Source organism: Planococcus citri, chromosome 5 (genome assembly GCF_950023065.1).
Source record: "Planococcus citri chromosome 5, ihPlaCitr1.1, whole genome shotgun sequence".
Classification (NCBI taxonomy): Eukaryota; Metazoa; Arthropoda; class Insecta; order Hemiptera; family Pseudococcidae; genus Planococcus; species Planococcus citri.
In genome coordinates this window covers 66,859,751-66,881,996 of record NC_088681.1, presented here as the reverse complement: position 1 = coordinate 66,881,996, position 22,246 = coordinate 66,859,751, and the positions used below count along the sequence as shown (strand labels likewise).

The following is a 22,246-nucleotide window of genomic DNA, read 5'->3' as shown; positions in this document are numbered from 1 at the left end:
AAATTTTGTAGATCAGCTGGACTCTGGATGTAGCTGTTATCGCAATAATTATTAGGACTGTTTATCCCAGTGACATGATAGCCTTTATATTATAAGGCATACTTAACCCAGCTTCAACAACTTTTACCTCAATATGGCAAATTTTACCCAATTATTACGACTTCTCAATTTGTACCTACTATTTCATATTTTATTATTACATGGTCCTTTCATTTTTTTATTCTTTATTTCTTACCGTTTTGAATTTCATTTTATTATGTGCTTCAATTTTTTTTTCATCCTTTCATTTTCATTTTTCCCCCTCCTTTCTATTATAAAGTCTATAATGTGATAGCTTATCTTATCTATGAATTAATTTTTTTTTATTGCCAGCTGTCTAAATCTCATATGACTGTAGTTATTAATTTTCTTTATCATTATTGAATTCGGTCTTCTTCCTTTTGATATTTTCTGTAGTGGAAATACATCGAATTAGAATACATTTTTATGAAAAACATACTAGTCCTAAGTAGATAATGTACGTTATGGTGAAAATAAAAATGTTTACTTACGGATAAATTGGTATGGTTAATACTGTTACAATTCTGGAAAATGTCCAAGATATGTAATGTGTGTTGAATTTCCCCTTCCTGAAGCCTTCTACAATAAAAACACATCGAATTAAAATAGGTACAATCCTGTATTTTTATCAAAAATAACTAGTAGGTATGTATGTAGTAGGTCTAGGTAATAGGTGAGAAGATCAGAGTTGACGTACTTTTTGAACTTTTTCAAAGCTTTTTTTCTTATCAGAAGCTCTCAAGGAAGTCAAGGAGTACTTTCTACAGAGATAATAGATATTAAAAAACCAATTCTGATTAAAAGAGCCCCAAATTTGGAGGAAGGGATCCAAAAATCAAATTGAATTATAAACCTAGGGCCCCTAGCCTAAGTTGCTGTAAACGGCTCTTAATAAATAAATAATAAAAAAAAATTTGTAAAAATGCTTTTTTTCAATATTGCATTTTAATCTCAAATGGGTCATTCCATGTCAAATTCGACTAACGTTTTTGAGTCATGGCTTTCGATTTCGCTCAAATTCTTTTTACAATATCTACCCACCCAGTAAGTAAGAAACCCGCAGTCATTTTGAACCCAGCCCCCTCAGGGGACGGGTGGTGGGCCTTCCATTATTTTCACATTGTGTCGAGGTACTCAATTTCAGCAGCGCATTCCTCCAAAACTATGATACTTTGATCAAAGCTGATTTCACAGTTCGAAAGGGTATTGAATTTTAAACTTTTTAAGCATTTTGAAATTTTCAAAATTTGAAAGTTTAACTTTCAAATTGAAAGTTCAAATTACAAAATGGCGCTGTAAGTGGAAGCTACCATTTGAAATTTTGAAAAAATTTCCATAGATGCACCTTTTGATGCTTTTTCGAAATATCCAAGTTTCGAGATGGGATCTCTTGATGGAGGGGGAGTACTGCCACCCTCAATTTGGGGCAAAACATTCGAAAAAAATCTGGGGCATGTGATACATCGAATTGTATGTTTTTGGTAACGCTGAATACGAATATGACTTTAGATTTTTGATTGGACCCCATCTCCGGCACCCAGCACCTCCCCAAATGGGTAAAAGTTCAAAATAGTTTTTTTTCGTGTGACACATCAAATAGTATGTTTTTGGTGACGCTGAACACGAATATGACGTTATATTTTTGATTGGACCCATCGACGGCCCCCAGCACCTCTCCAATGGGGGATATCTAAAAAAAAATGGTTTCAATCGTGTGACACATGAAATAGTATGTTTTCGATATCTCTGAACACGAATATAGCCGTAGTTTTTCAAATTGACCTTACCCATGGCTCCCAGAACCTCTCCCAATTGGAAAAAGTCAAAAAAAATGTTGAAGGCCATAGATTGGGGCCAATCAAAAATCTAACGTCATGTTCGTCTTCAGCGTCACCAAAAACATACTATTCCATGTCTCACACGAAAAAAACCCTATTAAACTTTTACTCTTTTTGGGGAGGTGCTGGGGGCCGTGGATGGGGTCCAATTGAAAATCTAACGTCATATTCGAGTTCAGCGTGACCAAAAACATACAATTCGATATATCACATGCCCCAAATTTTTTTTCGAATGTTCTGCCCCGAATTGGGGTTGGAGGTGCTTCCCCTCCATCAAGAGATCCCATCTCGAAACTTAAATATTTCGAAAAAGCATCAAAAGAAACATCTATGGAAATTTTTTCAGAATTTTAAATGGTAGCTCCCACTTACAGCGCCATTTTGTAATTTGAACTTTCAATTTGAAAGTTTACCTTTCAAATTTTGAAAATTTCAAAATGCTTAAAAAGTTTAAAATTTAAGGGAAATATATAATCGAACGATAAAAAAGGTGGTTAGCACGATAACCATTTGAACGATAAAACGTGGCTTGGTAACGATAGTTTAGGTGGTAAGCACAGCATTTTTCAACCATTGAAAAAGGTTGTTAGCCCGATAATTTTCATTGATAAACACGATATTTTTCATTGACAAAAGAAACCACTCGCACACAGTGGGACAGATTCATTTTTTAGGGTGTCAAAAATCATATTTCAGAAATGAATGCCAATTTGGACGTCAATCTTTTTGATATACAGGTTGAGGTATTTTGAGGCACTGAGTTCATTTTTACCGTTATTTTGGTTCGAACCTCAAATGGGGGCCTCAGGAGGACGGTGCAAAGGGGTAAATATTTTGGAAAAGTCGAGTAGGGTATTGATATGTACGTTTTTTGGGCTCCAGAATTCATTTTTGAGGTTATTTTGGTTCGAAACCCAAATGGGAACCTAGAATGGGGGGGCTGCAAAGGGGTAAATTTATGAAAAAGTCGAGTAGGGTATTGATATGTACGTTTTTTGGGCTCCAAAATTCATTTTTGACGTTATTTTGGTTCGAAACTCAAGTGAGGCCACAGAAGGAGGGTGCAAAGGTCATTGAATAGGTAAAAATATAGAATTTTTTCATAATTTCATTGAAAATCTATGATTTTTCCAAGTCCAATCAGGGGAGAATTTGGACATTTCGAGAAAAAGTATTAGGCTCAGGCGAAAATTTGCCGAATTTCAACTCTCCCTTGGCAGCAAAATCCATCCTATTGGGTCAAAAACATAAACGAGGTAGTCCGGCGTTATCTCGTAAAGCTTTATTGAAATTGGTACTTACTAGAACACTTAATTTTTTATTCACTCGCGAAAATCATATACTTTTTGTCGTTCATTTATCCTTATTTATCGTGGACAACACTTATTTATCGTTCCTTCTGTCAGAAACTTCTCGTGGAAATTGTTCATCTTTTATTGTTCTTACTATCATACCTATATATCGTGGATACCACCTAATTTATTGTTCGTTTTTTGAGAAATCGTGCAATACATTTTTTTATTGTGAAATACACTTTTTTATCGTGCAATCCTCTTTTTTATCGTGAATACTTATTTATCGTGATAACCCACTACTGTTATCGTGCTAACCCCCTTTTTTAAAGTATAACGATAAATTGCACCCAAAACTTAATACCCTTTCGAACTGTGAAATCAGCTTCGATCAAAGTATCATAGTTTTGGAGGAATGCGCTGCTGAAGTTGAGTACCTCGAGACAATGTGAAAATAATGGAAGCCCCCCACCTGCCCCCTGAGGGAGCTGGGACCAAACTGATTGCGGGTTTCTTACTTACTGGTTGGGTAGATATTGTAAAAAAAAATTGAGCAAAATCGAAAGACATGGCTTTCAAAATCGCATTTTTTTGGTCGAATTGACATGGAATGGCCCAAAAAAATGTGAACCGATTTCAGGGTGTCCGCTCATTTCTGGAAATTCCTTTGACTTTTCCAGGTTTTCCAGATTCTTGAAAAATGAATTACACACGTGATCAGGTGGGTTGGGGGGGGGGGGGGGTTGTCAAATTTTTTCGAACATCATGAGCTTCAAATATCGTTAATACATATACAAATGTGCCCTTTTTTTCAAGCATGACTGTGTGCTCAATAGGGTAGCCCTTATTTAATCTTGGTGGGAACATTTTTTTTTGTTTTTTAGTGGGAAAAATCAAGATTTTAACATGCTGAGCTCAAAAACTTCTTTAAATTTTTATTTTGAACCCTCAAACATCTGTCATTGGAACTTGAAACGAATGATGAACTGGACAGAATACCAAAGTGAATGCTAAAATTTTATTTCAAGCTTATTTTATGTTTTTATTAATTCATTCTTTCATCCATTCTTTCTACAATTTCAGCAAAAGAGAAGTTGTTTTTTTTTTTAGCAATTTCTGGCGAAAAAAACGACACATTAGGACTACTATTGGAAAAGAGCGGGAGTTTTCGGATGCAAAAAACAACACAATTCTTAGCATCTTTTTCGCAAAAAAAAAAAGAAGAAAGAAAATTCTTAACAATTTATGCTATAAGCGAGACTTTTCGCTATTTTTGACAAAAAACGAGACTTGCACAATAATTTCAGTAAAAGGCAGAACTTCTTAACAACTTTAATCAAAAAAGCGAAATATTTTAGCGCTGAAGAGCGAGATTTATTAATGATACTCATAACTCATAAGTTGATGAATGCAAGACTTCAACAATTTTTGCAAAAAACAAGACTTTTGAGGAATTTGGCAATTATGACCAAACCGACCAGCGAAAAAATTTCCTGAGCAAAGCGAATGTGAATTTTTTCATTATGAGAAATGGAAAAATCTGTTTAAAGTAACCTTTCACAAAATTCCCTGACTTTTCCAGGGTTCCCAGGCTTGTGGACACCCTGGATTTGGTTCGTTTGGAGGGCGGGGGGGGGGTGGGGGCCAAGATCCGTTTCAAAAATCAATTACCACACTTCTAAAAAAAATTTCGAAATGGATCAAGAACAGAATTTTTCAAGTCTGACATTTTGAGGAACATGCAATCAGACTTTTGGATCTAGATCTTAACTTTAAAGAACATGCAAAAAAGCAATAAAGCACTGAAATCATATGTCAAATTTTCAAAAAAATGACTTTTCTAACAATTTGTCAGCTAATGACTCTGAGAAAATCCTGCGCAGTTCTTATGAATGACATTTCATCTTTATATTTCATTCGATTTCACTCTATTCGTTTAAATCCAATTTACTTTGACCTATAGTTTTCATCTTCCTACGTTATTTTATTAGCCCAGTTTGGATAAAATTTTCAAATTCATTTAATTTTCAATCGAATTCATTTTAAATTTCGATCGTGATTAGTAGGAAGGCGAACAAGGTATTGTACTCACTTCAACCGATATTGCGCCAATGAGCACTAATTTGCGTACTTTGGAAAAAACAACTGCAACAGCTCTGGCTTTGTTAACATTGTATTTCCTGAACTTCTCGCCATAAAAGTACCACTGAACATGTTTCTTCGCCTGATCCAAAGCCGTTGACATTTCAGTGTATAAGTCGACAAAACTGTCCACGGTCCTTATTTCGAATACAGTGAGAGGTCCTTTAGGTGTTTTCAAAACGATATCGCCTCGTTTCACTTTACTATCCGAATCAGACATAAGATGTTTAGTTTCCATAATCTGAATACTATCAGATTCAATATTGGCGATTGTCAGTAACAGCCCTTGAATAAAAGCTTCATTACGATAAGCGTTCGGTTTCCCAGGTTCAATTTCCTTCGAAACCGGCAAATAATTGTCCAATACTTTTTGAAATGCGCCCACCAAGCTTTTAATGTAGGGACGAAGGTGATAATTTACAAAAATTGGCGAATTTTCACGATTGTAATATACACCGGCTGTAAAAGTACGAGTATTTGAACAATGGTCACGCAAAAACCTTTCCAACGCGAAATTACATTGATAAAGAGTATCTCGATATCTACGTTCTTTTTCGATAACCTCCTCTGTAGGATGGCCATCAAAAGTATTATAAAACTCGATCCACAATGAAATCAGGACTTCTTGATTTGGAATTTTCACATACAAGAACTCGTAGTCGGATTCGGACGAGTCGTTGGTCATTTTCAGAGTTAAATTTCTATCTCGAGTGAGATAACCTGCTGCAAGCAGAATACGAAACCCCAAATTTACGATTGATTCGCCACACTCCTGCTCCGGACGAACTACGTATAAATTGCTTACATCGTAATTGAGGTCGAGATTAATTATACTGGTCAACTCACGTAGGGAACACGTGTTAATCATGAACGAATCGACGGCCATTTCTATCGGAACGGAGATTCTCCCTAACAACATACAGAACTTATGGAAAAACTTGCGATGTTTGAGGAAATGCACGAGTAAGTCTTGAACGCGACCATTGGCCGTCCAAAAATTCACCGGATCTGTGACGTATCCTTGTTCGACGAACTTTGCAATTGCAAACGGATTGTATTTCACGATTGCGTGCGAGTCATTTCCGAAATCATATCCATCGAAAAAAAATCGCGCCGTTTCAAACCCATCTGCCATTCCGACTTCTTGCAATATTCCCTTAACGATGGCAGGATTCATACCATAAAATCTGTTGACGTTTCCATCTCCACCAGACGCTGTGTTGATAGACATTCGACGCAATTCTGTGAACATTCCTGCGTCCCTCCAACATGAAATACTACCAGTGACCACAGCCAAGTGTATGTTTTTCGATCGCTTCACGATATCACCGAGGAAGATTGCGAAAGACCCCAATATGTCGTCCTTGTCAGCGATCTCCAATTCCCTGGCGCTGTAAAAACCGAAATAAACGTCATTCAGCATCACGTCGTATTCGTCTATTAGAACAACTACTTTGCGTTTGTAGAATGAATGTAACTCTTCGATTAAATTAAATACGCAATTAGACATGTCTTCCACAGGTGGGTGTACCTTCTCAATTAATTTCTCGATCTTGTTAACCAAATCAGCAGCTTTATTATGATTTGAAGCAATGCGTTTCGCAATATCCAACTGATACCGCATCGCATTCACGATACGTTCTTGAACCATCGAATCGAAGTTACTCGAATATGATAATTGTTGAGGATGACCGAAATACAAATATATTACCGGAAGTGAACCAATGTCCTGAAAAACTGAATCATCTATGCGAGACCTGAACTTCTTAATTAAAAAATTTCGGTTCATTTTAACGACGACAGAACCACATTGCATTTTTTTGTTGACAAAGGCCTTGAAAGCGTCGGTTTCATTTCGGGGTACGAGGCGTCCATTTCTTACTTGCAGTTCGTAGAAAAAACCGATCATCGATAGGTTGATGGTTTTGCCAAAAGCCCGAGGAAGGCTAACCAATGTTTTCCCTTTTTCAAGCACGTGATGTATTAGTAATGAATTATCGACGAAAATAGAACTCTTGCAAACCAAATCTCGAAAGGAATTAGAGTACAAGTTTATTGAGTTCTTCTTGGATGCAAGGTTTGTTTTAATTATTTGTGTTTGACATAAATCATCGAGTTGCAACGATGAAGTTTTCGGGGAATTTGCCGGAGAATTCCTCCTGAATGACTGGACATTGGTATATGCTCCATGATTGAAAGCGACAGCAAAAATATTCATACATGATATCCAGAGCAATCTATTGCAAATAAAAAAATATATTAATGATCGTAACCCACAAGCAAACAATTTTTAGGATTCAGATTGTACAGATTTGGTCATCACTCACACACCTTTCAAGGTGGAAAACCCCGGAAATAGGGGTAAAAATAAGTTTTTTCCACCTTAAAAGGAGTGGGGATGACCTGGGAATCTGAAATTTGGATATGTTGATCACAATGGGGGAACCGACAAATGGTATGATTTTGGACTATTTTCATCAATTTGGAGCCATATTACGCCCCTACGAAAAAATGATCTTTCTGCAATTTTCAACTTTGACCCTCCCCACTCCAAGGGCCAACTCTAACTCCCAATAGAATCCCATTCCCCCTAATTTGACTTTATTTCATCAATTGGAACAGGTTTCAAGTCCCAAGTCATAAAATGTAAAATAAAATTTTAAAAAAAATTGTACGTGGCTTCTTCAATTTTAAAGATGGACTACTCGAGTATTAAATGAAGACTTTGGTTCCTCTCGACGAGTACAATCGCCTCCCGCAGGCTTACTGAAAGAATTTTGGAACACCCTGTATACGTTAAGTACACTTACAACATAGTTTTACATGGGATCACAAAAAAATACGCAACGACTACAGTCGAAATTCAACAAAAATTGAAAATTAAAGCACAATAAGACAGACTTGAAGAGAAGTACCTATGTAATGATATCAACCGCATGATTCGAAAAACACACGCTGTTTAAGGTTCTGTATCAAGTACGTGACTGATACTTTTCTTATCAGCAAAAATTGAAACCCCTCTACCTTCTGATTGAGGAAATGTTGGAATTCAATCAAAAAATATGATAACATCTCGAGAGATGGAAGTTGATATTATTAATAGATGAAACACTTTCGCGGTGCATTTCGAATGAGTTGATAGGTTGCAATCACAAAATAACAAATTACCGAGCGCAGCAATTTTTTTCAATTTTTATTCCAATAATCTGAGAACATCAGACTACTGAACGATGACGTCATCAAAACATTGATCTTTCATCAATAACCTTTGATTACAGTCTCATAAAAATACTCGTAATTAGGTAGAAAGTAGAAATACCTATCAGAAAACTGAAACCGAAACGACAACCTGCACAATGATAGGAACGTCTATAGATACCTACAAAATTTTAAATAATTTTATCCATCCGTTTAGACGTCATGCAGTGATACCTACTTACAACAATTAAAGTTTAATAGAGAAGAAGGTACAAATATGGACCCCCTCTAGCTTTTTAGCTTTAAAGGGTAGAAAAAATTATCAATTTTTTTTTCGAATATACCATTCAATAGGCCAAAGACTCTAGTATATTGTGTAAAAAAAATTTTTTGTTGAAAACTCATGGAGAAATTTGAAATTTAGAAAAGTGACATAAAGTGGTACAAATATGGACCCCCTCAAAAAATGAATAAAAATTTCAGAAAATTGTACAAAAATTTATTTAAAGATGTTTTTTGATGCTTTGGACTTGTCTTCTTTTCTCTGTATTCTAAAAACCATTGAATCAACATTAGATGAAAAAAAAAATTTAGGGGTCTATAGGTCCATATTTATACCCATGCAAAAAATTGGTCAAGTTTGTGAAAAATGAAAAAATCATGGTCCCATTTTCAACATTTTGGACTTGTCTTCTTTGTCAATAACACGTTTCTCGACATTCTAAAAAACATTGAATCAAAATTAGGTAAAAAATTTAGGGGTCCATATTTATACCCATGCAAAAAATCGGCTCAGTTTATGAAAAATGAAAAAAAAATGAAAATCAGTTGAAGTAAAGACAAATATGAAAGTATATTTTGAAAGTACTCATTGTAAGCTATTTACTTCGCTAATAATTTTTTTTCCAAACTTTATTTGAAGTTGATGAATCACCGAATGAAAAACTTGTAAAATTTTCCATTGGCAAGAAAATGATGTGCAAAAAAAAACAATTGCTGATGAGAGACACCCAAGTATGCATGGATCCGAAATAAGTACTTGGATCATCGATACTACACTACTAGTATAATTTTTAGTACTCAGTATGACCGTAGCGCTAGTAGTTGTACACTAAACCATGGGGGGGGTCCATATTTGTACCTTCTCCTCTACAAATTGAGCTTCCGAGTCAGTTGATGATGGTTTTGAGCTGTTCTGGAGCTTTCAACAGATCTTGAGATTCTCCAGTAGGTATCATATAAAATACTGTACTGGTTGGGATTGCGCTGCATCTTCCACCATAAGTGGAAGATGTGTACCACAGCTGAAAATGGTACTTGCTGACAGCAGGTAACTATTGTACCCATACCATCAATTCTTGCTTCTCACTAGTAGCTCGTAGCGAGTTTGATATAGGGGGGACTGGAATTAGTGATATAGAGGAATAGGGCTGACATCCCTCTATAGGTGGTTAAGTTAAGAAATATTCCCTAAGTGGGGAATATTTGATATGTCCAGACTAGCTCAATGCGGACACTGGGGTAATTCCAATCTACCTTATTCATCATCAAAGAGGTGTATAAAACTAGAAATAAACCATACTCGTAAGGTGTACTGAATATGTTTATTCTAAGTAATCTACAACACAAGTAATCATGGGTTTGGCAATTACCCAAATACGTAATTCCAAGGAAGATACACATCAAATCGACACAACTATGAATAATGGGTACACATTAAATAATCATGTAAATTTATGGGGATCGCGAGATGCAACTCATTGCATCTCGCTAATGGGCTATGCAAATTTACTACTTACTGACACTGCAGTTATTTCTGTCACTCATATCAACATGACCGAATCGATTTATGAAAACGTTATTCGCAAATATTATTCGAAAGAGTAATTTGAATGAATTATTTGAAAGCGATATTTTTAGAGTTATTTATAAAGAGTTCTTCGCAGTATTCGCAGTATTCGCGTTATTCGAGTAATTTAGATGAATTATTCCTGGCATCACGAGTACCAGCAACAATTTAATGTTAGAAACCAAAAGTAATTAATTTAGATTAGTTACGTTGAAAGGTTGAAGTTTCCACGCTAGAAGTGGTACAAATGGTAAAGGAAAGACACAGGCGAGATGCCTGTGCGTTTATGATCTTAATATGTAGAATCGATCGACACATTAACTGGGTGACTTAGCTCCAGAGAGCCCGGGATTCCGATGCTAAGTACAGAGATAGATTTTTCGCAATGTACCTGTTAGCTACCTGAGATACATTGCTCCTATAGGACCGCCCACTTTACCATACTTCCAGTATAAGGGTGGTTCTTTAGAAGAGGGAGAATCGATCGCGGACAGATCACACATTTCTCCTCATATGGATGATTATCATCATTTCCCCTATTACGGTGAATTTATAAGAACATCGCGTATTTCTCCTTAAAGGGTTGATGATCTTAATATACCCTAAGGCAATAAATACGCGAATAACTGCTAAGCAGTTGGGCCACGCTTGTACCTTACAAGTTGAAAAAATTTCACACCAGTTCACATTATAACTTGTAGCACGTTGAATGCGTAGCCAGTGTATGGGCATGACGTCATCATTGTCATCAATCACTGTCAAATGTCAATCACACATACAAACGACAGGTGTCAAAGTGTAACTCCTCCCACTTACGCATTATCAAGTTTTGGGGTGAGTGCGCAGACTAAGTGTGAAAACAATCGGGTTGTGCTCGCTATGCGCTACTATCTATACTCGAATCAACTTGATACCAGCCACTAGTGGGTTTAGCGGGTATTTTAACCAGATACCAGTTAGCAGGTAGGGTAACTGTTTTCAGTTCTGATGTGTACCTATAGGAAGTGGCTGTGCTGTGATGTAGTAGTTTTCCACTATAGGCAGAGGGATCTATTGGAACTAGTTTTCGAGTCACTTCTGAGTTTGGTAGAAGACACCTCTTCAGTTATGATTTTATTGCAGATTAGTTCATACATAATTGTATACTCAAGGTTAGGGATTCGTTTCATTTCTGTATTGTTTGTGTCTAGTGTTGAATTAATCATGTGTAGCTTGTTGATTAATACACTCCATTTTGAACACAGTATTGTGCGGCAATTATTGTATTGCTTTTTGCATTTGTTGTTTAACCTACGTAGCTGTCTATTCAGCCATAACAAGAGTGGTTACCCAACCCACAATCACCTTTGGAGATAGCTTTTCACCTTGAGTAGCTTCTCTGATACATGTAGCTGCGTTGTTTCACTTACAAGGGTAGCAAGGATACATTCCAGACCAGCTCATTTGGCGCCCAACGTGGGGCTAACAAGCAGTTCACTGGGTATACAGAAGATTTGAGCTCGACAGTTACACCTGCAACCAGCACAATACTATGAATAGGTTCTAGGGTCGAAATGAAATTCAGCTTCTGTTATTATGTAAATTCAGATATACCATTTTGTTGACCTTTTAGATCGATCTTAGCACACATTTTCAGAATCAGGTCGGGCCCAATTTAAATCTAAAATTCTTTCTAGCTCAAGGATAATATTTTCAGAATGTGCATTCTTTCCAAATTGTGGCATTTTGAATCAATTTTCAGAACTCACATTGTTTCCAAGTTACAAATTGTTTTACAGAGTTTGCATTCAATTTTCAGAACTCAGCGTTACCACCTTCTGTCTCATCAGGTCTTAAAATTACAATAATATTCACAAAAATCAATTTCATCATGTAATTCTATTAACGCATAGGTAATGACAAGTTCGGCTATGAACTAAAAATATGTATTATGCACAACATAGGACTACATCTGCAAACAATACGAATTTAACATTTCCAGACAGTTTTCTCTTCCCTGTTATCAACAACTTGGATACTTGTATTCCTCAAAAGGAATGAGAGCGCCATTATTGTCGACCTGATAATTCATAAAATCGCCCGGGGTTTTACCTTTACCCATATACATATAAGTTCCATAATGCCATGAACAAGTGAGTATATTGACCGAATCTTCACCATCCTGGAATTTAACGGCAACACTACTGCATCTTGGGTAACCCTTTATTTGGCTCGTTGATCCCATGTTCACTCCCACTAGCGCACTCATAAGCTTACAGCATTCGTCCGTCATTTCTTTGGTACTTCCGCAATGAGCCGTAGGATCAGACCTGAAAAAGCCATTTTTCAGAAACCACGGGTTTCGCAAAAATGTCTCCTCTTTGGGACACATACCTATATTTCCCCTTCAGGAGCACCTTTGGCGCTGATATTTTATTCTGAGCAACTCTCCACTCAAAATAAAGGTCTATCGTCTTTCTTTCACCCCCCCCCTCCTCTCTCATCACTTCATCAGCACTTCAAAGTTTCGAGATACTGATTTAGAATTTCAGAATCATTTTGGATTTGAAAATTTTGAGAACCCATCTAAAATTACAAGAAAGCTGCATGCAAATTTACCCAACAAATCGAAGTATGAGACTCGAGTAAAAAAACTGCCAACATTTTAAAACCTTTTACTGAAGGTTGTACTCTTGAAAAAAAAATTCTGACAATGAGTACGATAGGCATGTTAGGTACAACATGAGCCATCATACCCTTGAAATTGATGAAACTGCGCTTTAGTTATGGATAATGCAGCAAATGCGAATGAAAAAAGGCACAATAACGTGAAAAAAACACCGATAACTTTTACGAGTACAATCATTTTAAACGTTAAGTACGAACGGTTTCGGATAACTGCAATCGAAGCTCTTCTTTTTTTTCGTTACATATTTTTCTCATCACACGTCATGGCGTCGTCATGGTAGTTATATTTTTTTGAATTAAAAATCAAAGCGTGCGATATTTGTAATTTATTTTTTTCAACTTCGAAAAGTGTCGCGTTATTTGCGCAGTTCAATGTTTGTTTCATTGCAACGCAAAAGCTTGGTAAATAATCGAGATGGTGTTTTGGTTATTTTTTTGAATCTTTTCAAGGTTGTTTTATCCATACGCGAGTCATAAATTGGTTCTAAATGAGGTGAAATAGGTGAAATACTACATTGACGCATTGTTCGTATAATCTGAATAAACATATACGGATTCATTTAGAGTGATTTAAGTATTCGCGTTCTGGGAAATTGTTGGCATTTTTAATTAATTATCAGAATTACGCATCGGATGCTTCGAAATTTATTATCTATTTTCCGAATTCGCATTGCATCTATAAATGTATGTATATGTACTTGGTAAAATTTCAAATAATTTTTTCAGAATTTCCATCGTCTCCAAATCACAAAATGCCACATCGAATCAATTTTCTTTCAAGTTTGCAATATCTACAAACCAGAAAATTTTTTTAAAATCAATTTTCGGACTAAATTACGATATTTTAAATCTATTTGCAGACTTCTGCTTTGTCTCCGATAAATTGCAACATTTTCAAATTCACTTTCTTCGCAAATTACATACAAATTTTTTAATCCATTTTTTAAATTCTCATTCGCCTCCAAATTATTATGGCATTTTATATATCAATTTTCAGAATTCCACATTGTCTATAAATTACGATCTCTGCTCAAGCACTGGCCTTCAGAAAGGTATGGTACACTCGTATCATTGACAATTGCTTACGATTAAATTTCACAAGTATTGAACGCAGAGTAGGACCTGAAATTTTTCCGACTTTCACCGCCACCCTTCCAAGTTTTCCTATAAAATACATACTTATTTTGCGATGTACCTAATATGAGAGTGGGAGGGGAGAGGGATTGGAGAAAATTGAAGCTGAAAATGATGCTTGTTTTAAAAACGAACGGAAAAACATCATTCGAGCGTTTTAGAAAGGAGCTAATTTTTATTGTAAGATGAAGCATACAGATGATGAAATTTGATACTTGAATAAGGGGTGGTGTATCGAGAATTTTTCCAAGAGGGTGCAACCCAGACTTTAAGGCATGAAAAAACAAAATTCGAGGAAATTTTCCAGAAACTCTTCGTAATGTATGATCGTTTTATGAGATTTTTTTTATGAAGAAAAAAACTACTGCTCGAGCGAAGCGAAAATTTTTCAAAACAATTGGTTCAAAAAATGGAAAAACGTCAATTTTTGTATGCTTTTTTCATTTGCAATTGGGGGGGGGTGGGTGGGTGCGACGAACTCAGCTGTCCCTAATACCATGACCACGCCGCTGTTTCAATATTTACCAAAAAATGAAATCATTATAAAAGTAGGTATCTACCTAATTATTTGTTGGTATTTTTCGTCAATTCGTGGACAATGGTGGGAGAGGGGGAATTTTTTTCACATGTTTATATGTAGTATACGTTGGTAAAATATCTCAATTAAAATGCAAAAAGTTTCATTTTTAGGTCTCTGATGGTAATTTTACAATAAGTGCCAAATTTGTAATTATTTTTTCACGAAAACGAAGAAAAAATGTTCGTCCAATTTTTGATATGTTATTCTACATAAAAAGGACTAAAACTGAAGAATATTGTCAGTATTTTAACTCGTGGATATCGTGGTTATATTCAAATCATACGTTTTTAAATAGATTTTAGGTTTTTGAATGAGGCAACACTGATTTTGTTAGATTCGTTGATTATACCTTTTCAAAGTACAACTTTCGGCCATTTTGGAGAACTTTGACGCTCCACAGCTTCGCCAAAAAAATCGCAAAAATGTCCGGTTTGCGTCATTTGTCATCGTTCGGTGACCTCTACACATGATCTGATTTTTAAAAAAAATCAAACTCCCATCGTGCAAAAATTCGCCGATTTGGCATGGAATGATCCATTAGCTGATTTCGAGCTATCTACGCTCGAATTTAACCATAAGTATCTTTATTTATCTGGAAACTCTGAACAAAATGACTTTGCAAACGGACTTCCCTCCAAATTATGAGGTTTTGAATTGATTTTCATGACAAAAATACGTGATTTTTTCGATATTCACCAGCCATGATTATAAGTTCCTCATCTCTCTTCGGGTCTTGAAATAATTATTATTATAATTTTGACAAAAATCAATTTCACGATGTAATTTTATTAACGAATACATAATGATAAGTTCAGCTATAAACTAAAATTATGCATAACTCGTAGGACTACGTCTGCGATCAATACGAATAATATATTACAGTTCCACATGGTTTTCACTTCTCCGTTATCAATTAACTTGGATACTTGATTTCCTCATTAGGAAAAAGAACGCCATCATTGTCGGTCTGATAATTCATATATTTACCCGAAGTTTGACCTTTACCCACATACATAAACTGATTTTGATTCCATGCACAAGAGAGTACATGGACTTTATCTTCACCATCCTGCAGTTTAAGTTTAGCATCGCCGCATTTTGGGTAACCACTTATTTGTTTTGCTGATCCGATGTTCACTCCTAGTGCGGTTATAAGTTTTTTACATTCGTCGTCCATTGTTTGGGTACTTCCGCAATGACATGTAGGATCAGACCTGAAAAATGTGGTGTTCGCTGTTCAGTCAAATGGGCAAATTATTTTTGTTGGGGGGAGGGAGAGGGAATGGGAGGTGAATGAAGGCGCATCTTGAATACCTAGACCTACTATGCTGATTCCATAAATCATAAATTTGTTAATCGAATACCTATCAATTTAAAATCAATTTTTTTCTGGACAAAAAATTGGAGAAAAATTTTGTAGTTTTTTCACACAACAGCAACTCGATTCGAAATAAATCGAATTTTTTCAATTTTTTGGCAAACATGCTTTCGGGTCATTCCACATCAATTGGACCAAAAAGTGGTAGGTGGGTTCGGCGATTTTTTTGAAATTTTTCCTGTGGAAAGACCTTCCGAAGGGATGACCAATGGCGCAAATCGCAGCCCTCTAGCCCATTTTTAACGGCAGCCAGGGGGTGTCAAAGTTTTCAGTGAACCTAAAATATCATCCATTTCAGCAGTGGATTGCTCGATAACCGCGATACCTACCGAAATGGAACTTTTCCCAATAGTTAGAGGTTTTGAAAAGCTTATTGGTGATATCATAAAAATCAGTGTTGCCACTTTTTTTCGTACAAAAAATTAGCTCAAAAAGTTTCAAAACGTAGTTTTCATATCGTTCCGACTCTCAAAAATTCTAAAAAAAATATATTATGGACAACTGTTCATGCTGAACAACATATTAAAAAATTGGGATGGTAACTTGTAACAAAGTCGATTTAAAAAAATTTAAACTTTGCGAAAAAATGCGATTTTTTGATTTAAAACATGAAAAAAAGTTTTGATTGGTAAAGTTGACCCATTTGACCCCTATTTTTACATATCCGTTGAAAAAGTTGAAAAAACTCCTTTCACTCAATAAAATGAACTCATCACAAAAAAATCAAAATTCGAAAAAATTCAATTTTCAATTTCAAACATCAAAAAAAGTTTAAATTTATTCAGTTGTCTTATTTTGACCACTTTCTGACGTATTTCATGAAAACGTTGATAAAAATCTCACTCACAGCAAAAAAAATAAAATTTGCTTTTTTTTGAATTTTGATTTTTTGTGATGAGTTAATTTCACCGTGTGAAGGGGTTTTTCCAACTTTTTCAACAGATACGTAAAGATAGGGGTCAAATGGGTCAACTTTACCAATCAAAACTTTTTTTCATGTTTTAAATCAAAAAATCGCACTTTTTCGCAAAGTTTAAATTTTTTTAAATCGACTTTGTTACAAGTTACCATCCCAATTTTTTAATATGTTGTTCAGCATGAACAGTTGTCCATAATATATTTTTTTTAGAATTTTTGAGAGTCGGAACGATATGAAAACTACGTTTTGAAACTGTTTGAGCTAATTTTTTGTACGAAAAAAAGTGGCAACACTGATTTTTATGATATCACCAAAAAGCCTTTCAAAACCCCTAACTATTGGGAAAAGTTCCATTTCGGTAGGTATCGCGGTTATCGAGCAATCCACTGCTGAAATGGATGATATTTTAGGTTCACTGAAAACTTTGACACCCCCTGGCTGCCGTTAAAAATGGGCTAGAGGGCTGCGATTTGCGCCATTGGTCATCCCTTCGGAAGGTCTTTCCACAGGAAAAATTTCAAAAAAATCGCCGAACCCACCTACCACTTTTTGGTCCAATTGACGTGGAATGACCCTTTCGTGTCTTTGCTCAGTTTTTCAATTTCAAAAAAATTGGAAAAATTCCTGCATCTAAATTACCCGCAATTGAAACTGTAAAAGAGTTACAAAATTCAATACGTAGGTACTTCAGGGGTGGATGACGAAAAAAGGCGAACCGAAAGATTTTAACCAAATTTAGGGTAAATTCATTTTGAGGTGAAAATCTTCTAGAAGAAAATTTACCTCCCCGAAGCTAAAATTTTTTTCTGAGTAAATTTCTACTCAAAATAAAGGTCTATCTAATTTGATTTTTAGCAGTCTTGTCATGGTGCTTTTCTTTGACCCCCCCCCCCCTCTTCTCTCCCCTGCACTACAAAATTCCGAGCATCTGTTTTGAAATTTCAGAATCATATTGGATTTGAAAATCTTGAGAACACGTAGCGCAGCAAAGATTGACATTTTCTGAAACCATTTTTTTTTCCGGAATGGCAACCAAAGAAAGCTCGTACCTATTCGAAATATCAAAGTGAGGAAAACAAAAAATTGATTGCCCAAAATATCGCCACATATGTAATTAATTACATACATAAAAATGTTCAATGTTCATTCAACTAATGTACGAAAAATCCCTTCCATTTTAAACCTCGATTGTCAAATTTTTTTGACCCAGAAAATACTCAGATTTCATTTCAACTTAAGTTGTGATCTTGAAAAAAAAATCCTAACAACGAGTACGATACTTAGGCATGTTAGATACATGAGCCATCATACCCTTGAAATTGATGAAACTGCGATTTAGTTATGGATAATGCAGCAAATGCGAATGAAAAAAGGCATAATAACGTGAAAAAAACACCGATAACTTTTACAGTCGTCATTTTAAAAGCGTTTGATGAAAAGTTAAAATCTCAGTTTTACACAAAAAATGATCAAAGTACGAATGATTTTAGAAAACTGTAATCGAGCTGTTATTTTTTTCTCATTATATGTATTTTCTCATCACACGTCGTGGCGTCATGGTAGTTATATTTTTTTCTAAATTAGAAATCAATGCGTGCGATAATTGTAATTAATTTTTTTTTTTCGACTTCGAAAACTGTCGCGTTATTTACGCAGTTGAATGTTTGTTTCAATGCGACGCCGAAGCTTGATGGTTATTTTTCTGAATCTTTTTCAAGGTCGTTATCGATACGCGAGTCATAAATTGGTTCTAAATAAGGCGAAATAGGTAAAATACTACATCGGCGTATTGTTCGTGAAATCTGAACAAACATGCGAATCCTATCATTTAGGGTGATTTAAGTATTCGCGTTTTGGGAAATTGCTGGCGTTTTAAATTAATTATCAGAATTACGCATTCGGTGCCTCTATTTGTTACCTCCCAAATTTTTAATCTATTTTCCGAATTCGCATCATGTACCTCCCAATATGTACATTGTACCTACATGGCGAAATTTCGAATAGGTAATTTTTTTCAGAATTTCCATCGTCTTCGAATCACAAAAAATGCGCCACATCAAAATCAATTTTCAAGTTCACAAATTCGAAAATTTTTTTCAAAATCAATTTTCAGACCAAATTACGAGATTTTAAATCCATTTTCAAAATTCTGCATTATTTCCAATAAGTCACAAAATTTTCAACAAATTTTCAAATTCACATTGTTTGAAAATTAATTACAAATGTAATCGGAAACACCCAAAAAAAATTACAAATTTTTAAATCAATTTTTGAAATTCCCATTTACCTTTTAATTATTATATGGTATTTTATATCAATTTTTAGAGTTCACAATGTCTCTAAATTACAAAATTTAGAATTTGCGCTGGGCTTCTCTTTTGATTCCCCATTTCAGAAATTTTGAGGTAATTTTTATTGACAGATTTGATTTTGGATTTTTTGAATTTTAGAATACATATTAAAATAATCACTCAAATTTTAGTTTTTTTTTTCAATTTTCCAGTTTTTCTGCGCGTTTAATATAATAATTATTTTTGAATTTGTTTTCGCTCAATTTTTAATAAGTATTTCCCAAAATTTTCAGTTTTTACACAATTTTTTCTGAATTTCAAAATTCTAAATGAAAATTTTTTCGAACTTGAATTCGAAACACCCGCGACATCTGACTTAGTTTCATTTCAGTTTTGTCGTGATGTGAAAGTTGTTCATTGATGCGAGTTGTCGAATTTGTTGAAAAAAGGAGGGAATGAAACGACGAAACATTTCGGTTGAAATCAACTCGAAGGCGACATTGAGTTCCTATTTTTATTTTCATCTTTCGATTCGGGTGAGTTATTAATGTGCTCTAGCTCCTTGCTTTTTCTTCGAAATTGTAAAAGTTTTCTGGTATAATTTCATCAATAATTATTAATAGTCGCAAAACACGATGAAAAATTCCAAATCATAAGTAATTAACTTGATACAAAACATAAGTTTTAAAAAAAAATCGAAATGCTTTCCGAAGTCGTGAAAAAATAACATTGAACCCCTCCTCCTTCCATTCTAATAAAACTTGAGAAACTGTCCTGTTTTTGTCCTTTTTTTCTATTTTTCAATTACGGAACAAAAATTTTGTGAGTCCCCTTTCTGAAAAATATTGAGGTATTTTTGAGAAAATGGCTTGTTTTTTCATAGGCAGGTATTTTAAATCGAAAATGTTTGAATTTTTCACTTATTATTCCCTTATTGTTAATTTTTAATTTGTAAACACTTTCTCTCAAGTGATGATAGATTTTGGGGAAAAAGATCAAAAACTCGTCAAAAATCGAAAACTGCACTTTCAGATTTGTTTTGGCTTTTTTAATTGCTCTGGAAGTCCCAAAAATGAATTTTAGTTCCTGTAACTTTTGTTGGATCGTTGGTGCTTACATATTGGGCACTGTCCCAACTATTTTAGGTGATTATTTATTAGGTAGTACAAAATTTCAAGTGTAAGTACGAGTAGTTTTCCACTCCCACGACAATTTGAAATTTATTCTGCAGAAAATTGAAGATTTGTTGGAGGTCTCCAAACGACCTGAAACTGTCAATTTTCGAATTTTCAGCAGAGTCAAAATGAAATTGAAATGAATGTCCTCGTCGTTTCCTTATAAGCGGTAGGCCTGTTGGCCTGTCTTGTTAAGGATGAGCCTCATCGTGTAATTTCATTATCTTTGTTTTCCTTTTTTATGCTCTTTTCAGGATGTCTACCGTTTTCAAAAATCCAAATTCGCGATTTTTTCACGATTTTTCGTATCATTTCAAAGCTTTTTTCGCGACTTTCCCATGTTTACTTTTTTCTGGCCATTTTCAAAATAAGTAGATATCTACTTTTTTCAGCATTCAAAATTTTTTCGGCATCAGAATGCCTGGTCACTAAAAAATCAAAAATTCATACTTATTAGGTATTTTTTTTCCCGCATTTGCAAGAAATTTCGTATCATACCCAATCCCATAGTCCCCCCCCCCACCTTCCAAAAAAAAATCATATCACCAAGGTGTCAACAGGTTTTTCAACATTATTCCCAATGCGAATTTTTTAAAGATATTTTTCTCCATGTAGGTACATGAAATTGTCCTCCTCCTCCCTTTCTCTCCCTTCTCAAAAGTAGAGCCATAATTTTTTTAAAAGCTTTTTCACTTTTTTTGAGAAAAATCTACAGATTGAAAATTTTTTAGATTTGAATAATACTGTAGGAATAGTGTATGGTACATAATGTAATAGTTTTCAAGAAAATTCGATTTTAAAAAAGCAAAGCAAAGGGACCGAAGCGAAACAAGTTCAAAGAAATTTGAAAACTTGCTTTCAAAAACATTTTTTTAAATGCAAAAATGCGACTTTTTAGCTTGAAAAATTTCAACAAAAGCTTTCAAAAATTCATAATTCAAGAAAAAATGCAGAATAAGGGAAATTGAAAATTTGATACTTAATTCAAAAAAATTTGGAAAAATTTTGCGATTTTGGCGAGGGAAGAAATTTTTTAGAAAAGTTTTGGTACTTTTCCATCATGTTAAAGACTAATTTTACGCAATTTTTTTCAAAATTCCAAAAAAAGGGAAATCAATTGAAAATACAACAAGAAATCTAATTGAAAAAAAAAACAGGATCTTTTCAATAAAATAGTTGAAAAACAGGACAACTGCAGGACTTGCAGGACACATCGCCAAAAATCAGGACAAAAGCAGGACTTGCAGGATTTTCAGGACTGTTTGACGTCCTGAATGACCAATCAGCTACTCTTTCACTCTGCACACACGCAAAAAAAAAAAAAAAAAAACAGGCAAAATAGTATTCCATCCAAGTCCAAACAATCCTAAGACGTGCGAAAAAAATCGTGAAAACTTTCCTCTTCACCACCCTACCCAAAACGTACATCGAGTAAATCATAGAACGAACGTAGGGCAAAGCTCCATAAGTCATTCCATTCCCGGGAACTTTTCCGGTATCGGAATCACTTTCAGGTGGCGTATCATGGGCGCGAAATTCGATCCTATTAACCGCGGCAAACCAAAAGACGATGAAAAAAACCACCCCTACCCTGGCGGGCTGGTGACATCCGCGTTCCGCACACGTTTCGGTAATATTTGGGCCAGATTTAGTGCAAATAATGTATTCAATGAAAAGAATTTCGGCGCGAGGTCGAGGCAGAGGCCGAGGACGCGGAGTTAAT

The 22,246-nt window shown here is 35.0% G+C and overlaps 1 protein-coding gene across 2 annotated transcripts; it reads right to left on the bottom strand.

Moving 5' to 3' along the window:
• Positions 1–551: 551 nt before the first annotated feature.
• Positions 552–8,340, bottom strand: LOC135847890 (uncharacterized). Of its 2 annotated transcripts, none has more exons than XM_065367619.1 (3): positions 8,248–8,340; positions 5,283–7,569; positions 552–639 (listed from the first exon to the last, which is right to left on the bottom strand). In XM_065367619.1, exons 1-3 carry the CDS (start codon positions 8,268–8,270, stop codon positions 577–579), a joined length of 2,373 nt encoding a protein of 790 aa, XP_065223691.1. In that variant the 5' UTR covers positions 8,271–8,340; the 3' UTR covers positions 552–576. The 2 variants fall into 2 exon arrangements, with proteins under 2 accessions (XP_065223691.1, XP_065223692.1); XM_065367620.1 differs by having other exon boundaries at positions 8,143–8,329.
• Between the last annotated feature and the right edge of the window lie 13,906 nt (positions 8,341–22,246).

Excerpts from the sequence above, each read along its gene's own strand:
- LOC135847890 (XM_065367619.1), bottom strand. The coding sequence starts at position 8,270 with ATGCGGTTGATATCATTACATAG. Across the intron at positions 7,570-8,247 it reads CGGTTGATATCATTACATAG|ATTGCTCTGGATATCATGTA; the intron begins GTACTTCTCTTC and ends TATTTGCAATAG. Across the intron at positions 640-5,282 it reads TTGGCGCAATATCGGTTGAA|AAGGCTTCAGGAAGGGGAAA; the intron begins GTGAGTACAATA and ends TTTTTATTGTAG.